Source organism: Rousettus aegyptiacus, unplaced genomic scaffold (genome assembly GCF_014176215.1).
Source record: "Rousettus aegyptiacus isolate mRouAeg1 unplaced genomic scaffold, mRouAeg1.p scaffold_m13_p_16, whole genome shotgun sequence".
NCBI classification, from domain to species: Eukaryota; Metazoa; Chordata; class Mammalia; order Chiroptera; family Pteropodidae; genus Rousettus; species Rousettus aegyptiacus.
Window position 1 is genome coordinate 2,675,227 of NW_023416291.1, and position 17,147 is coordinate 2,692,373.

The following is a 17,147-nucleotide window of genomic DNA, read 5'->3' on the forward strand; positions in this document are numbered from 1 at the left end:
CGCGCGCACACACGCGAGTCATATGTATCGAAGGAAGGGGGAGCAGCGGCATTGACAGTGTTGGTTTTAGGGTTGTGCCCATTTGTCTTCTTGCCCAAGATAAATCGTTCTCTTTATTCCATGTGAAAATGTTGGTATCGGAATTTTCCACTATCAAATAGAATGGTTCTTGCTGTGCAGAGTACCTGAGAGGTTAGAATTATTTTAGTATTTTCAGTAAAACTTCCAGTTTGATTAGATTGTCAAATGTCTGGAGAAAATAAGTCAAGGAATTCATATCTTTAGATAACTTCAAAGATAGAGCATACGGAGTAAAAAAAGTTATTTTTCTCCATTAAATCTAAATAACTGGCTGTCATTTAAAAGGATTCAGTTTGGTCCTTCGAGTGCATTATTTATTTTATTTACCTTTTAGACATAAAATACAGTCTAGCTTCTCCTGTAGTGTAACGTTTCGGTGGGGTTCTTTTCCACTTGCACCTGGATTGTGCTGGGAAGAGACTCTAAAACTGGCTTGAAGACTCGGCTCAGGGGGAGCGCTGGAGGAGCGGCCCGCGAAGCCCCTCTCTGACACCCGTCACGCAGCCGTTGGCCTCACTGCTGGACCCTCACCGTGCCGCTGTGCACCTGTCAGAATGAGCAAAGCGAAACGGCCGAAGGAGTATCTTCTGTGATTTTCTCAATGTGTCAAATATTTATATATGTCAAAATCATATGAATGTGGAAATTGGCTTTCACGAATAATCAGTCTATAGGATAAACTTAGAGCATAACATTAAAATTCTAGGCTATAAGTAATGTTTTATATTCTAGGTAATCAAACAGGGGCTCACAGCTAATTCGTTACTAGACAGAGGAATGCAATTTTCAGGATCAACTTCAAAGTAAGTAAAAAGTTCATACTTTTGAAGTTTAAAGTCCGTCTTTCTTGATTATGAGATGTAGATTTTATTCTGAGAAATAACATTCTTTAGGTGATTGTAGACTTATTTTATGGATAACTTACACCAGTGATTCAATTCTGTTGTCCGTCATGGCTTCGCTTACACCTATAAGTAATGAGTGGCATTTCTGTCCTAATACTGTGCAAGCCATAACCCGGCGTGTCAAAACCGGGGACTAACAAGACTTCAGAATTGTCGTTTTCGTAGTTTGGAAAAGCCCTATTAAGTAAATATATCAAAAACATTTTTTTGCTCATTCGCTTTATTAACCATCTTGGATCAGTTTGCATCTTAGTACCTCACTGGTCCTCTTTGAAAAGTATTTGGGGCATAAGCTATCTAGTCCAACTCCGTGAACGTTTGGGTGGGAGCCTTCGTCGGTGTAAGTGGTCACCTGTGCTGAGGAGGCTCCGACTTCTCTGTTCCTGGTCTTGGTGATGCGTTCTTTCCCGTCGCGCCGTCCAGCACACCGTACACGCCTCTGGAAAGGAAAGCGGCCGAGAGCACGGACGACGAAACGCTGACAGAGGAGTGGGCGCTGGGCCAGCCCGTGTCTCAGACCAGAACCACGGCCATCGTGGAGGTGAAGGGGGCCGTGGACGTCGTCCTGACCCCGCTGGTGGCGGAAGCCTTGGACAGGTGCTCCCTTTGTCTGTGGCGGCTCCTGTTGTTTCAGGAGGAACGTCTGTGTCGTGACGATTAGTGTGTGCCATGTTCCTCAGGAAGAAGGCCCGCGATACCCATCGTGTTTAAAAAGATCCGTGTCAGTCAGTTACCATTTGTTGCTTTTTCAGCCTAAATAATTATATTGCAGAATTATAATAACCATATTGCATTATATTTTTTTCCGTTTTTTGTTTTTGGGCTGATAAGCATGAAATGATCAGATACCCAATAATAATTATTATGTTCGATATTCTCACTGTCTCATTCATGGAGGGATGAAGGGGGAAGAAGAGGTTCTCTGTCCTGTTAGAAGCTTATAGTTTATCTAGGGAGGTAAAATCCACAGGACCAGGATCTAGCCTGGAGCGTAAATGGAGCAGTGTCGATGCTCCGGATCATCCTGCTAAACGACCTTTGTGTTTTCACGGACTGTTTCTCCTCCCCCAGGTACATCGAAGCCATGGCGCATTGCGCTAGCGCCCGACACCCGGCCGCGATCGTGGACGACCTTCACGCCAAAGTCCTCAGGGCGGCTGTCCAGAGCAGCAAGACTACCTTCTCGGAAAACGTAAGAACCTTTCGTTCCGTAGAGCGTGGCAGACTGAGTATTCTTCATGTGTACACGGTATCCAGACTCGGAAAAACTTGTATGTTTTAAGATGTTGTTAGCCATTTAAATTGGAACACGTGGACATTTCTAAATCGTTTTGTCATTGTCTCCATAAGAGATAGCATCTGTAGCTGCACTAGGGATTAAATAGTAGTCAAGTGATTATGAAAATGCAGCTTTAGTTTTTCTTTTATTTCAGAAGTGGCTTCGTACCAGTCCTTTCCTATAGCGCTCTGGCCCCAGGTCCCTGAGCATCCTTTAGGACGGCCACATTCATTTCCTGAGGAAGCAACGCTGCTGTTATTTTGGCTTCCCTCTGATGGGACAGCTTGTCTCTCAGTATTTTTGAGATTAGTTTGTTCATCTCAGCGAACCCGGTCACGGCCTCCTGGTGCGTGACCCTCGCTTGCGCCTGGCCCGCGGAGCTGGTTCCTTAGTGCTCGCACCTTGGCGCTCTTCCGGGGGGTCTCCGTCCGACCCGCCCATCGCCCCAGGTTGTGCTTGGACCGGGGCCTGGAGGCAAGGTGAGAGTGAGGCCGGTAGTTTTCGTGGTCCAGTCATTGCAAATACATTGTAGTTAGGGCAGAGGGGTGCCAACCAAAAGAACCTTGAAATCCCCAGCCCGCAGCGAGCCAGTTACGAGAACCGGAGCGGCCCTCGCGTAAGCAGGACTCGGTGATTCAGGAGAGCGCCTGTTGTTTTTCCTGTGTGCTTCTCTGTGGGCTGGGTTCTTTTCATAGCGCATCGCCTCCCTCCACCCCGACGCTGCCGGTCTGTCCCCTAGGGTGGGGACCGTAAGACTCGGGGCGCCCGACCACGTGGCAGCTGGCACACGGACGGGCGTAGGGGGGCACATTGTGGAGCGAGTCGCTGTTGAGGATGAGGTGGGAGTTAGGAACGGGCTGTGAGGCCATCCTCCTCCTCTCTCTGTTTTTAGTTATCTTCCAAACAAGATGTGAGAGGAACCAAGACCGAGCACTCCACCGTGGGAACGACCCGCCCAGCACCGGCACAGACGGACCTCGCGGGGAAGCAGGGCAACGTGACGATCAGAGGCCTCCAGGCCAACGTTAGCATTCCCAAGGTAAGCTGTAGGGTTTCCGGAGTTTTCCTGAAAGGGGAGAACATTTTAGTGGTTTTGGCCTTCGTAGCTACTAACCTGAATATCAGAAATATGTATTTTATTCCCTGAGGGTCTAATGTAAGAATTTACATGATGTAAATAAGTTCACGTAAGCAGAATATTGGGTAAGATATACTGAAGTATTCCATATCTATCCAGTAAGAATTTAATTGTGATTATTCTATGAGCCCGTGTTCATCCCTCTCGGACACTTAGACGTGCCATTCCTGACAGAAGATTATTCATTTTTTTTCTATATCTTATGATTATACTTTCACTTTTCAACTCAGCCATTTGTGACATTTTGTGTGTCAGGTGAACTTGTGTCTGTTGCAAGCCTCAGTGGAAGAGTCCCCAAGCACGGCTCCTGGTAGAAGCGTGACTCACGTGTCCCTGGTTGCATTGTGTTTCGACAGAATCGTGACCCAAGTCCGTATGAACAGGTGAGGAAGGTTCTAGTAACACGAGCCATGCTCATCTCGCTGAGTGTAAAGCAAGCCTTCAGCATCCACGGAATACGTTTCCGAAAATTCTGATGTTAAAACTTAAAACTGGTGTTGGAATTCCAAATCTTACTTTCTAGGTTTTTAAAAGTTGGTACTGTTTTTGTTCATGCTATTTTTCAGTAAACGCTGAAGAATTTACTATTCATATCACTTTAATTAAAGCAGCGGAAATTTTTTTAAAGAAAAGAGTGCTGTTTCGTCGAGTGTTTTGAGGTGTTAACCGCCGTCCTCTTTTTCTCTCGGGAAGGGGTGTGGTCGAAGAGGCCGCGAACAGCGCAGAGCCGGGCCGGACGCCGCGTTTCGATAGGTGTGTGCACGCCGGCAGGATGCAGCCGCAGTCCTCCGGGTCGCTCAGGTCGAACGCCGGGGCGGAGAAGGGCAAAGAAATTGCTGCCAAGTTAAACATCCATCGAGTTCACGGGCAGCTCCGCGGTCTAGACACAGCAGGTAGGACTCTACAACAGATGGTTTTCCTTTGACTTGTATAAATATCAGAGGATTTTGCAAAAAAAAAAAAAAGAAAGAAAAAAATGTTTTCTTCCGAATATTGCTAGAATTTGAATATTTCATAAGAAGGAGAAAGGTGTTTCTGCTTATGCTGAACACGTGGTATGAAACGATTCATCGCCGACATCCCGCGCAGACCGGAAGCCGAACTGTGATGGAACAGCGAGGGGCGAGGCCTCGCGTCAGGGGCCCGTCTGCAGGACGGGGGGAGGGTTCTTGCTCTGTTAAATCGTTACGTCGGCACAGCTTTATTAAACATAAGTAGCCGCGCTTCCGACAGTAGATGGTCAGGTCTGTCGAAGGCAGCAGTGGTGGGACCAATGGGCACGGCTGTGCCTCTCACAGCCCCCGGGAGGCGAAGGAGAAACCTAGAGGTGTCACTGTCACCTCAGTATTTTTGACTCAACTCAGCGCGTGTGCTCATTAGGAGGCTTAAGTGATCACAGGTGGTCAGAGAGTCAATCTGGGAGGAACTGAATTCGCTCGTCTTATTCGAGATGGCGACTGTGCTACAGTCTCCATGTGGGACAGGTAGCCGGCCCTGGACGGACGAATGATTTCCTTGAATTCGCTCCCTGTGTTCTGTAGGCTCTGAAGGCTCCCTGATTCCTGCCTGTGTTCTGGCTTCCTCAAGGCTCATGTCACTGTCCTGTGTTTGAGGCTAAGGCATTTGACTAGAGGATTCCAGACGAAAAGACCGTTCTGACCCCTGAGCTCCGGTCCTCGTGCCGGGCGGGGCCCGGCGCAGTGGCTGGAGTTGCAGAAGGCCTTTCCTCAGCTCTGTGGTTTGCAGCAGCAGCACCTGGGCGTTGCCCAGGCCGACGCGGTAGCTGCGTGTAACTTTGAAAGGCACTGGATCTGGAAAAAAACTTACGGAGGCGAATCTCCTGAAGAAATTCCAGGATGGCCATTGCATAAATGCAGCAAAAACAAAGAAGTGTAACTATTCTAAGACGTACCTTGCATAAGGTATCCTTGAAAGGATGCTCAACAGTCTAACGACGTCGTCTCCTGTGGGCAGGGGAAGTGGATGGCCAGCCTACTGTCAGAGGCCTTCCTCGTGGACCCTTTCCTACTTTTGGAACTTTGAGCTATTGAGTGCATTCGCTAATCGATAAATTTAAATAAAATTCAAGTTATCCTCACATGCCAAACGTCAGAATAAGTTCTTGGAGTTAAAGACAAATACAAAACATTAAATAATGAGAAAAATTCAGGAAAATGTAGGTGAATATTTACTTTATGATCAAGACTTTCTAACTTTAAACATATAGTATTTTCGAAATGAAATATTATAGAGCTATTAAAATAAATAACATCTTGCAAGAATTTTTAATGACCTGAGGAAAGTACCATGGCTTACTGTTGCATGAAAATTGGGAACCAAAGCTGGGTTTGTAAAATGATCTCCGAAGAGCTAGAAGGAAACTCACGTCAAATGCAAACCACTTTACCTGGGTGGTAAATTTACATGTGTTTTTTTAATCTCCTTTTTTTGCTTTTCCGTATTCGTGAGCTGTAATCAGTGAAACATATTTTAAAAAGTAAGGTAAACTAACGTCTGCCGGGTTGTCAGGATGTCAGTTTCTACATTGCACGTGATAAGTGGTGGAAAATGGCAACGACTGGGAAGAATCGTTGTGTAAAGTGTTAGCATGCAGCGGTCTTTTGGTAAAAGTTGTGATTTTTCTAGAAAGTAATATTTTTCCTAAGGCCGATAATTAAAACAACATTTATTTTGTAAAATGGTAAGGAAATATTTTAAAACGCTTACTATGAAGCTGAATTATTCAGGAGCTTTTTAACTTTAGATTTTCAGAGGACCTTGTGGTCGTTCAGAAAGGAATTCATCCTGCCTTTATTTTTTTCAAATGTAATTACTCGTTAATTATGCAATTATTTGTTCATTGTGGAATCTTCTTCCTCTTACTCCAGCAGGATCCTGGCACTTTTTAAGTAGTATGGCATAAGACGGCGTTATTTCAGAAGTTGGTAGCTCATTCGTTTATTTTTCTTTCACAGACGACTACTACAATATCTGTACCACAACCACTGCCCAATGTTTACATTGCTTGGCGTTTTAAAAAACGCGCACGGACCTTTCTTTAAAAACGGTGGTTTACTGTCTCTCGATAACAGATATCGGTACCTGTGCCATCACTGCTATTCCCTTCGAGAAGTCCAAAGTGTTATTTACCCTCGAAGAGCTGGACGAGTTTGCTTTTGTGGACGAAACTGATCAGCAGGCTGTTCCAGACGTAACTCGAATAGGTCCCAGCCAAGAAAAATGGGGTTGGATAATGTTTGAATGCGGACTTGAAAATTTAACCATAAAAGGTGGGTGGATTTTCTTTTTTTATTTTTATTTTTTGGATTCTGCTTAAGTAGGGGACAAATTGGCCACACATTGCTGGAATGTTTTGAATAGTCATTACTTTCAATAACCTGAATCAGCCTATTCAAGCAGAAAGTGTGGTACTTGGGGTCATGGGGTTATGCACCGAGGGTGGGTACCTACCCACGTTCCCTCCACTGTGTGATTCAGAGTATGAACCTCAGCGCCGAACAAAGCAGTCTGGTTCAGAGCAAAGCCCCCAGCTTTTGGAAGCTCGCATCTTTGGAAACTGGGTCTTTGATTAGCAGAGCTTTGCCATATACGATGAAAATACTGTAAATCCTTTACTCAGCAGGATACCGACTTAGTCGTATTTGTTTTCTTTTACATTGTTAATATGTTAAAATAGGAAGGCTGAACCGTGTATAAGACTTTTAGGTTAAGTCACATGTAATAGGAGTTGTATATGCCTACAGTTCCTCACCTGATGATCTAATCTTACATCACTGTTATAGACAAGGGCAAAACTTTGATGAGAAGAAAAAGATCTTTATGAGTTTACTTTTATCGGCATGGGTGTCGTAGAGCACATCACTGAGATACCCATCGTGTGTAATGGACGCTTTCCTTTTCACAGGCGGGAGACAGTCCGGTGCGGTGTTGTATAACACTTTCGCGGTGATGGGCACAGCCCGCGGAACGGAAAGACCTGGGGTGCTGACGTCCAATAACTCTTCGGATTCTCCGACCGGCAGCGGCTACAACACTGACGTCTCCGACGATAATCTGCCTTGTGACCGGGCGAGCCCTTCTTCAGACTTAAATGGGAATTCCGTTTCAGATGAGCAGGTCGGTAAACTACTGCCGATGATGTTTTGGAAAAGTAACATAGAAAATGACACGCCCAATCCAAATTTAACTTCTGGAGTCTGTTTGCTTGTCTTCTATAGTTTGGATTTTGCTTAAATGGTACTCAAGGCATTTTGGCGATTATACTTCTAGAATATAATTTCTGTAGACACTACATCATAGGTATATTTATATCTGTCAGTACTTACCATAATACTGTGTTCACATTAGTTACTTAATATTTGTTGAATTAACAAATTAATAGAATTTCAAAAGCAGGCTTTGTTTTTGTGTCATTTGAACTAATTTTTTAAATAATTAGTTTCATTGCTGGTAGTATTTCACGTAAGTTCTAAGTATTTTTATCAATATCTTTCTATATCAGAGTCCTAAAGAAAATGTTATATTTAACTCACTTGTCATTTTTATTATGGTAGAGTACAGGAACAGCAATGACGAAAATGTTTAGAATTCTAGGTGACGGGAGAGCTGTACCACTAAACGACTGGTGACTTTGGGCAAGCTGTTTACGCCACCTGTAACAGTAATATTGTGGTGATAGTGCTCTTCTCTAGAGAGGTGAAGGTTCAAGGAGACAGTACCTTTGAAAGGCTTAGCTCAGCGTCTGTCACGTAGTGAGAGCTCTGTAGATGTTGTGCTTGAACGCATGCGCACACACACACGCAACACACACACTCACGATGATTGGAAGATGAGGCCAATTGAAGAGTAAAGAAGCCGCCTTTTGATTAAGAATGTGTCATGGGTATCCAGTATTCATGGGCATAGTCACCTGTGAACCCCGGGCTTCTAGGAATTTCTTTTGAAATACTTATTTTGATGTTCAGGAGTTTAATCAGTTTCATGGCGAGGTCTTTGGAAGTGTTTGAGGGGCGGGTGGGCTTAGCATTTTAATTAAGGAAATTATGGGAGCTGCTTCCTGGAAAGAGCCTGGCGAGCGCGAGCGTCTCCCTGGGCTCCAGGTCCACGGTGCGTGGCGAGGTGTCCTTAGAGTCCGCTGACTTCTCCTGGCCCGTTGCCTCGTGCGGGGCTCGTCCTTCTTCCCCGTGCGCTGTCCCCGTGCCCCGTCCTCGGCCACTGTCCTCCTGCTGTCCGTCCGCTCCCTGACGTCGCTGCCCGCGCGGCCCCTGTGACCTGACGCCACCCTTTCCTGGGGCTTGGGCCCTTCGGACATCCTCGCTCACCGTGCTGTCCGTCAGCTCCAGGCGTTCGTTCTAAACTCAAGCTTATTCTTTGCTTCCCGTGCTGTTACCTTACCTGCATATTATCTACAAGTCCACCTCCTTTTTAAAAATTTCAAGTTCCACAAGACTGTCTTCTGTGTCTTTGTATGTACCCAGGGGCTGGCTCACAGCCCTTGTCTGAACCCCACGGGCCACATGTATTTGAGAATTCAGATTTTTCTCTTTTAAAAGAAAGGTAATGTGTTGTGTTCTGTGTTACATAAACTCCCAGTGGAATCCGAGGCAGCTCTTCATCTTGCACTGTGTAAATATTTCTGCAGCACAACAGCACAGATCACCAGGTGGGATAAACAGCTTCTCATCAGTTGAGTTCACATTTCGAGGCCACATTTACAGACGAAGATTTGGGTTTTTCAGGATGTCGTGGACTTTGGCATTGCAGACAAGGGCTTCCGTTCAGCGCTCGCTGACTTCACCGGGGTCTGCAGTCCACAGGGTTTCCTGGCACCTGGGGGTCAGAGCTGGTCTTCTTCCCTTAGTCACCCCGTGAGAAAATGCCGGTCTTCCTTATCTTGACCAGTGATGTCTAACGTGGACTGGTGAAGTAGATGGAGTAGGCAGTAGATTGTTTTTGTTCATTTCTTTTATGCTAGGCTTCTTACTTCCCTGCATTCTGAAGAGTGGCGATTCCACATTTAAAAAATACCATTCCTATTTGTCAGTACAGATTTAGATTACTAGGATATAAGATAACTAACAACTTTTTGTAGAGTTATTTAATTAAAAAATTGAATTAAGCGTGGGCTGCAGTAGTATTTATTGCGGCACCTTAGTTGGAAATTTGAAGTAGTCTGTTGAAAATGGAAAGCAGAAAAAGATCACGATAGGAAGCACAGCGAAGGCCTCGATCCCGCCGCTCGTTCTCCTGCTGAACAGTCGTGCGGCTTCTGGCAAGTTACAAAACCTCTTTCTCATTTTCTTCATCTGGGAAAACAGCGCCTAACGTGCCTGAGCAAAGCGTTTCTGGCGTTGTGTCCCCTGCAGGACGAGGGGGTGGAGTCCGACGACCTGAAGAAGGACCTGCCGCTCACGCCGCCGCCGCCGGACTCCTGCAGCATGAAGCTGAGCATCCGCGAGCTCTGGTTCAGCTTCGCCGCGCCCACCAACGTGCGCGCGCCCGCGCACGCCTTCTCCAGGTAGCCGCTCGCCGCGGCGTCTCCTCCCGGGCAGCGTGCGGTCTTGTTTCAGACGGGCTTTTTGAATTCTTCTTACATTTTTCTATATATCTAGCACTAGGGTTGCCGCCTCTTCCCCATCTTTCCTATTTCATTCTTTCTCTGGACAGGATTTTCAGCTCGTTTGACTGTTTTTCTTTTCTAGGGCTTTAGTGTTACTTTTACATGTTACCTTGCCTTGAACTTTTTATCCTTTTCGCCTCTAATGCACTTTTATGTATTTTTTCTTTTACCTGTTCTTTGCATATCCTAGTTATATCTTCATAATGTATCTGGTGGTCAAAAGGAAAAGTAATTCTGCCTAAATAAAATACCCACTATGTATAGTAGATACGGAAGAGCGTCTGAAATATAAAGCTTGACACTTGTTTTCACATTTAAAAAATGTTTTAAAGGCAGCTGAACCTCTTAAGCACTGCGACTCCAGCCGTCGGCGCATGGCTTGTTCCCATCGATCAACTCAAGTCATCCTTGAACAAATTAGACACGGAGGGGACTTTGCGAGTGTGTGCCGTCATGGGGTGCATAATGACGGAAGCGTTGGAGGTAAGTCTGCCAGCAGCGCAAGGTGGCATCATACAGAGTTCGCTGTCAAAACGATGCTCATCGCTCGGCGTCGCTGAAAAGCGGCAGACCTGCAAGTCCCTGATTCCCGGGTGGCTTTCATTGGTGCGATCTGCGATACGTCCTTCTAGGCCTGTCGTCTTTGCTTTGTTTCAGGACAAAAGTGTGCATTTCCCCCTAAGAAGTAAATACAACAGACTGACAAAGGTCGCCCGCTTTCTCCAAGAAAACCCTTCGTGTTTACTGTGCAACATACTGCACCACTACCTGCACCAGGCGAACTACTCCGTCATTGACGACGCCACGATGGTGAGTGTCTGACGCCGCACGCCAGCTCCACAGGAGCCTCGGCTTTGTCGAGCCCGGGACGCACCTGCAGGGCGCGAGGGGCCCCTGGGCAGTCAGCGCACGGGTAAGGCGGACAGCAGGCTCAGGGCGGCGACGGCCGTGCCGCGGCAGGCGGGAGCGGCCGCAGGAAGGCGTCAGAGGCCGTCCCTCCCCCCCCAGCTGCTGGTCGGCACACACTGCCCCAGAGGCGGTAGCAAAGCGGGGACCACCGTAGCCGTCATGTCAGTGGCCAGGCAAACTCCCGACGGCCTGCAGCGGAGCACGCCCTGCTGGCGGATAACTCTCTTCAGTCACAGCCACTTCTCCCGACGCCAGGACCCGCGTGCGGGATGGAGGCCAAGGCCCCAGCGGGAACAATGGCCACATTTTCTTTCTTACAGTCGTGACCATGTGGAATGAAACATATTCTAAGTTATGTAATTTGCAATGATTACACATCTAACGTTCAAGCAGTTACAATCCCATCTACACCCAGCATTTCACTACAGCAATTAATTTTTTTTAATGTTACAAATGGTAGTGGTTACCTTTCTTGAAAGGAATACTTCCATTCCCCCTTTACTTAATGAATATTCCAGGTAGTTCAAAATACATCTGATTCTTCACTTGGGCAAAAGATGACCTGGGACGAATCACTTAACACTTACATTCTCGTGTTTTCGTTTCTAAATGGGTCATGAGAAGTAAATGAATAAACGCATGCAGAGCACGTGGGGAGCGGCCGTGTCCGCGGTAAGTGGGGTCACGCGTAGCCTCGTCCTTGCAGAGCGACGGCCTGCCCGCCCTGGTCACTTTGAAGAAGGGCTTGGTCGCGCTGGCGCGGCAGTGGATGAAGTTCATCGTGGTGACGCCGGCCTTCAAAGGCGTCAGCCTGCACCGGCCCGCGCAGCCGCTGAAGCCGCAGCCGGCCGTGGACCCCGAGCAGGAGGACGGGCCAGGGCTGGACAGCGGCGGCGGCCTGCAGAGCGACACCAGCGCCGACGGCGCCGAATTCGAATTCGACGCAGGCAGGTTTTTTGCATCGTTTAGCTCGTTCTTCTGCACTTGGTGACCTAGTGCGTGTGCTCATGTTAAGGCTTGTGTCCCATATCTGAAATTTGAATTTTTCGTGGCTTAATTATGTAAGTACGCTTGGCATCAGTCCAATTAATGGTGAGGATGTTGGAATCTTTAGACCGGCTTGATTTTGTGAAATACACTAGAGTTCTCCTAAAGTGTCTAGTACAAACGACAGGCACCTTTGTTTAACCAGGTGTTTTGAGAGAAATGTACTTTTAAACTTTACATTTGTCTCTTGGTCATCTTCCACTATTCCCCAGCCGTAAGGGGTCTTCGAATGTCTTCGGCGCCTGTCCGGTCCCGAGTGCGTGGAGCGCGTGCCGGCCGGCCCTCTGCCTGCCGCCGCCAGCGTAACGGCCGAGCCGGGCACAGCAGACGCGCGTTCAGAACTGCGCACGCGCGCATTCGCGCTTTTCCCAAGTCGCGTTTTCACGTTTTCGTGACCTGTTACTTGTTGAAATATATCATATGAGAGTGTGAAAAAAATATTAAAAGTACCATAGGAAAGGACAGTAGTCTTAAAATTAGAGTTTTCAGCACATTGATATATTTTAGCAATTTTTTTCTTTTCATAAACTTCTAAATTGTGTTTAATAAATGTGTTAGAGGGATAGATTTTGTTTATTATTTATTTTGAAAAATTTCAAGTCTACAAGTTGAAAGAATAGTGGAGTAAGTTTCTAATTAATTATTTGCAAATGCCTGTTAACCCCCAAATTTTGTGTTTTCTTGAGCTTAGTTGAATTGGTTTTTGGTCTCTATACCATTTGGGTGGCGTAGATGAGATTAAATAGAAGCCATTTCCTTCTTTCTTGAGACTGCGTGAGAACATTGTGGTTGGAAGAGTAAAATAAGGAAAAGAGTGACTGTGATAGCAAATCCCACAGTGACTTTGTCCAGGAATAAGTAAAGTATAGTAACCGCCAGGAATCGACGTTTCAAGAAACTGATGATCGGCCCACTTCTTCTTCGAACCGTTTCAGCCACTGTCAGCGAGCACACGATGCTGCTGGAGGGGACGGCCACTCGGCCTCCGGCCGGGGGCTCCGGGCCTGTGACCGGAGCCGAGATCATGCGGAAGCTTTCCAAGACTCATACCCACAGCGACTCTGCATTGAAAATAAAGGTACGTTTGCTAGTTTGGGTTAGGGTTATCTAGGCTTGCAGGGAATACCAAAGCTGTCTCAAGTTCAAGTATCAGGTATCTACCGCGAATGTTTAAATTCAGCAAACAGTGTGTGTGTGTCACGCTAACACGATTACTGACTTCTAGTGGACACATTTCTCTGAGCCGTAGATTGTCGGTACGCGATGGCGGGGGGGCGACCGGCTGTTGTTCCGTAAGGTGCAGCGTCGAGGGTCGTGCGTGACCGGCGCGCAGTTCCAGTTAGGCTGTGTGATGGTTTAATTACATCGTTTCAGGAAATTTAATCAAGGCTCGACCAGGCGCCGACGCGCAGCAGAGAGGTTGGCTGGCCGGGGGCCAGGCCGCCCGGGTTTCTGTCCGGCCTGTGCCACCCGCTGGCGGCAGTGGCAGGGGGACGCGTGTGGTCAGGGCCGCGGTGCAGGCGTAAGGAAGAGCCCGTGTCCCCCCGCAGGGCACCCACCCCTACCACTCCCTGAGCTACACCAGCGGCGACACGGCCACGGACTCGCCGGTGCACGTGGGCCGCGCCGGCCCGCCCGTCAAGGAGAGCCCCCGGAAGGAGAGCCTGCTCAGCTACCTGACCGGGAGCTTCCCGAGCCTGCACAACCTGCTGGAGGGGACCCCCCAGCGCAGCAGCGCAGCCGCCAAGAGCAGCTCCCTCACGAGGACAGGTAGCGCCTGGCCCCGCAGCCCCATGTGCGTGCCCTGACTCCGCCGTTCGGATGCGCCCCTCGGATGCGGGGCCGATCTCCTGGGATACGCCTCACCTCTGAGAGGGGATGTGGGGAACTTCCGTGTGCACCTCGATGGCACCTTCGTGCCCTTTGTTTGCATTTTTAAATTGCAACGTTTGATGTTTCTGTCCCGTGAGGTGTGGCGCGGGGTGCTGTCCAGACCAGCCCGCAGTATAGTTATTTATTAATGCCTTAATATCCAAATACCAGCATCGTGCAGTGAATTTGAAAACATCTGCACGATGTTAACCTGGCTTTTCAAAAAAGCTACGGAAGTCGCATTTCCTGCTGTCAGTGCATAAGTAACACTGCGCTCAGCGAGGCTCTGTTTGCAGGGAACACGGTGGCCGCCGACATGCTGTCTGAACACCCCCTGCTTTCTGAGCCGTCGTCCGTGAGCTTCTACAACTGGATGTCCAACGCCGTGGGCAACCGCGGAGGCGGGGTCCAGGAGTCCCCCGTCACGAAGTCAGGGCACGGCAGCCTTCCCACAGGTACTGGGTCGCCCCGCCATTCTGCTCCCCTGCCTGGGGGGCGCCGGCCGAGTTACAGCAGGTGGTGAAAAGCATCAAGCATTTTCCGTGCTGTGCAGCTGAAATCGGCACATTAGCGAAACGCCTTTGGTAAAGCTGCAGTTGAGGGAGCCCTAAGCCGTCACTCAGTCCTCGTGGAAGGGCGAGCATGTCAGATGTGACCATCTGTCCTTGAAAGAGTTCGAACCAGACCATTTAATGCGGGCTGGTTTAATTTTCAAAATTCCAAAGGTGGTGAACAAAAAATGCAAAGTATAGTTACAACACCATGTACCTACAGCACAGAAAATATGTTCAGTTTATTCGGGTTCCTCTGAGACATAACAACTAGCGTTTTTGTAGACTTTATGGTTAAATATTCAGTTGCATCTAAGGAAGTAGTAAGAGGAATGAAGTAAGCTTCTCACCCTCAAGGACAGAAGCAAAGGAGAGTGACTTACTAATTTTAAACGCACACGTCTCGGGCAGGCAGACCGGCAGGGCGCTCCCGGAGAAGCTCGGCGGCCGCCTCCTGACATGCGGGTGGGGCCGCCCACCCTCCCTTCACTACTTTGTTTTTGTATTTTTTTTTTTTGTATTTTTTCAACTTTACTAGATGTATTTTTTTTTTTTTTTGTAAAAAAAATATTTTTAAAGTATACGTGGAGTGGCCTTCGATTCTCCTTACGGAAGGCATCTAAAATTAGACTGCGTGGCAGCGGTCTGGATCGCTGGTCGATTCTGTTCAGACACACAGCTCGGAGAGTGGTCGCTGCGTGGCTGGCCCCCCGGGCCGCCCCTGCGTCCGGGCAAGACCCTCGTCCTGCGCGCCCCGGGCACGGCGTCCTGGGTGGAGGAGAGAGAGGCCGCCGCCTCCCGGCCCGCGTCGCTCCGCCGGTGCCGGTTCCACTGCCGCCCGCGGTCTAGGTTTGAGAGAACCGGAAGGGGGCGTTCCCTGCCCGGCGCGGGTCCTCTGCCCGGGGTGGGGGGCTCCCGGGGAACGTGAGCAGAGGAGAGAAACCGCGTTCACCCACGTGCGTCCGCTGGGGGCGCGCGGCTGGGCGGTCGGCGCCGAGGGGGGCCGTGCACCTGCGGCCGCGCCACCGCCTGCCACCCGCCACCGTCTGCAGCTCTGTGCCTCGGCGCAAAGCCCACGGCCGGGTTTCCACGCAGACTTCCCGTGCGAGGCGGCTGCTGTTTCTGAACACTTAGTTCAATGTCACTCTTCGTCAGTATGTCTGTGAAGAAACCCGAAAGTGCTAACAGTTACTTATTTATTTTTTTTCTGTTTGAATAGTCTGGTAACACTCTCGCGACCGACAGGCTTCCTCGGCTCACAGCGATTCCGATTTCACTCGCGGGCGTCTGTTCCGTAGGTGCCGCGCCCAACCTTCCCACGATCCCGTCGGCCTCCGACTTCAACACCGTGCTGTCCAGCGACCAGAACACCCTGGCGGGGACACACTCTCAGCACAGCACGAGCCAGGACGACGTGGCCGGCGTGGAGGAGGCCAACCCGGGCTTCCCTGCCGTGCAGCTGGCCGACGCGCAGGTGGGTGGCGGGCTGCACCCCGTGCCGTGTGCCTGGAGCCCCCGTGGGAAAGGGGAGCCTTGGGAAAGTGCACGGGCTCATCACAGTGCAAATTCAGCATCTGTGGGTGTTCGGCGGTGACACAGCCGTTTGCCTCACGCAGTAACAGTCTCGGTGTTTGGAGGTACAGGGGGGCCGAATGGCGTGACTGGTGAAACCCAGTGTGTGCCGTGGGCTTAGTGCTGTGCTGACCCCGAGCGAGCAGTGGGCGGCGGCGAGGGTTTCGGGCGGAGGGATCGAGGGACTAGAGCTGCGCAGACGGGAGCGTACGGCCGGCAACCTGCTCTGTGGGTCGAGGCAGAGGAACCACAGGTGAAGGACGAGTTATTGAAGCAGGTCACACACGAGGCGCTCGGCTCGATGGCCGTGGCCTCGCCGTGGTGACGGAGCGCCGGTGTGGAGGGCCGGCGACGGGCTGGGCGCGGGGACCGGGAAGGGAGATCTCCGAAACGCGAGCCTTAGTGCGGCCAGAGGCGAGTGCGGGCCTGGGCGCGCGAAGGGGTTTCCTCGGGGAGAAGGAGACTCCAGCACATTCACGTGCTGGCAAGGAATGAGGAAGGTCTTGCCCAGGATGAAAAAGAAGGGTAAACCGGCAGAGCGCGATGCGAGGAGGCGGCGAGGCTCGGGGTCTGCGCCGCTCGTGGGGAGGCGCTGTGCGCGCGGAGAGGCCGTCCTCCGGGAGTTCTCGGGAAGGCGCAGGGCGGGGCGCGGCTCTCGGGCGCCCCGCGAACTGGGGGCTTCAGTCTTCTCACGGTGGGAGGCGATTTCTGCTACGCAACGTGTCAGGCACTCTCAAGGTTTCTGAGATTTACGTCTGCAACACATCGGAGTCGTTTTTAAGGACTCGTTTGCTTTTTTTAAAAGGTAGAGTGGAAAAAGAAATAATTTTTGTTTATGTTTTGTTTTGTATAATACGTTCGTTGTATTTATTGGCATCCAGTACGCATGTTAAATAACTGTACCGTTTTACATACCAGACTCTAAAATCTACCCGAAACGTGAGTATTGAGGATACCGTAAAACCGCGGAGGTGCCGTAGGCGTGTGTGAAGGGTGGGTGACGTGAGGGCGCCGCGGGCCCCGGACGGAGCGCCAGGCGGGCCGGCGCCGGAGTCGGGGCGGCAGCGAAGGCGATCGCAGCGTGCCCTCCCATTGCCCTGTGGGCGTAGAGGAGGGGTGGCCCGAGGCAGGGGGAGCCACAGAACCCAGGGGA

General features: G+C 49.7%; 1 protein-coding gene across 7 annotated transcripts in view; it reads left to right on the top strand.

Annotated features, from left to right (window-relative positions):
• Nucleotides 1-17,147, top strand: part of KIAA1109 (KIAA1109 ortholog) — a 113,948-nt gene that overhangs the window by 43,263 nt on the left and 53,538 nt on the right. For all 7 annotated transcript variants that reach the window (XM_036233451.1, XM_036233450.1, XM_036233454.1 and 4 more), the window contains exons 30-45: nt 814-884; nt 1,410-1,583; nt 2,058-2,178; nt 3,158-3,304; nt 3,659-3,786; nt 4,097-4,296; nt 6,496-6,693; nt 7,329-7,540; nt 9,790-9,941; nt 10,376-10,526; nt 10,701-10,853; nt 11,659-11,899; nt 12,935-13,077; nt 13,550-13,769; nt 14,168-14,326; nt 15,721-15,896. In XM_036233451.1, coding sequence (XP_036089344.1) covers nt 814-884; nt 1,410-1,583; nt 2,058-2,178; nt 3,158-3,304; nt 3,659-3,786; nt 4,097-4,296; nt 6,496-6,693; nt 7,329-7,540; nt 9,790-9,941; nt 10,376-10,526; nt 10,701-10,853; nt 11,659-11,899; nt 12,935-13,077; nt 13,550-13,769; nt 14,168-14,326; nt 15,721-15,896 — 2,646 coding nt within the window. The remainder of the gene's footprint in view (nt 1-813; nt 885-1,409; nt 1,584-2,057; nt 2,179-3,157; nt 3,305-3,658; nt 3,787-4,096; nt 4,297-6,495; nt 6,694-7,328; nt 7,541-9,789; nt 9,942-10,375; nt 10,527-10,700; nt 10,854-11,658; nt 11,900-12,934; nt 13,078-13,549; nt 13,770-14,167; nt 14,327-15,720; nt 15,897-17,147) is intronic.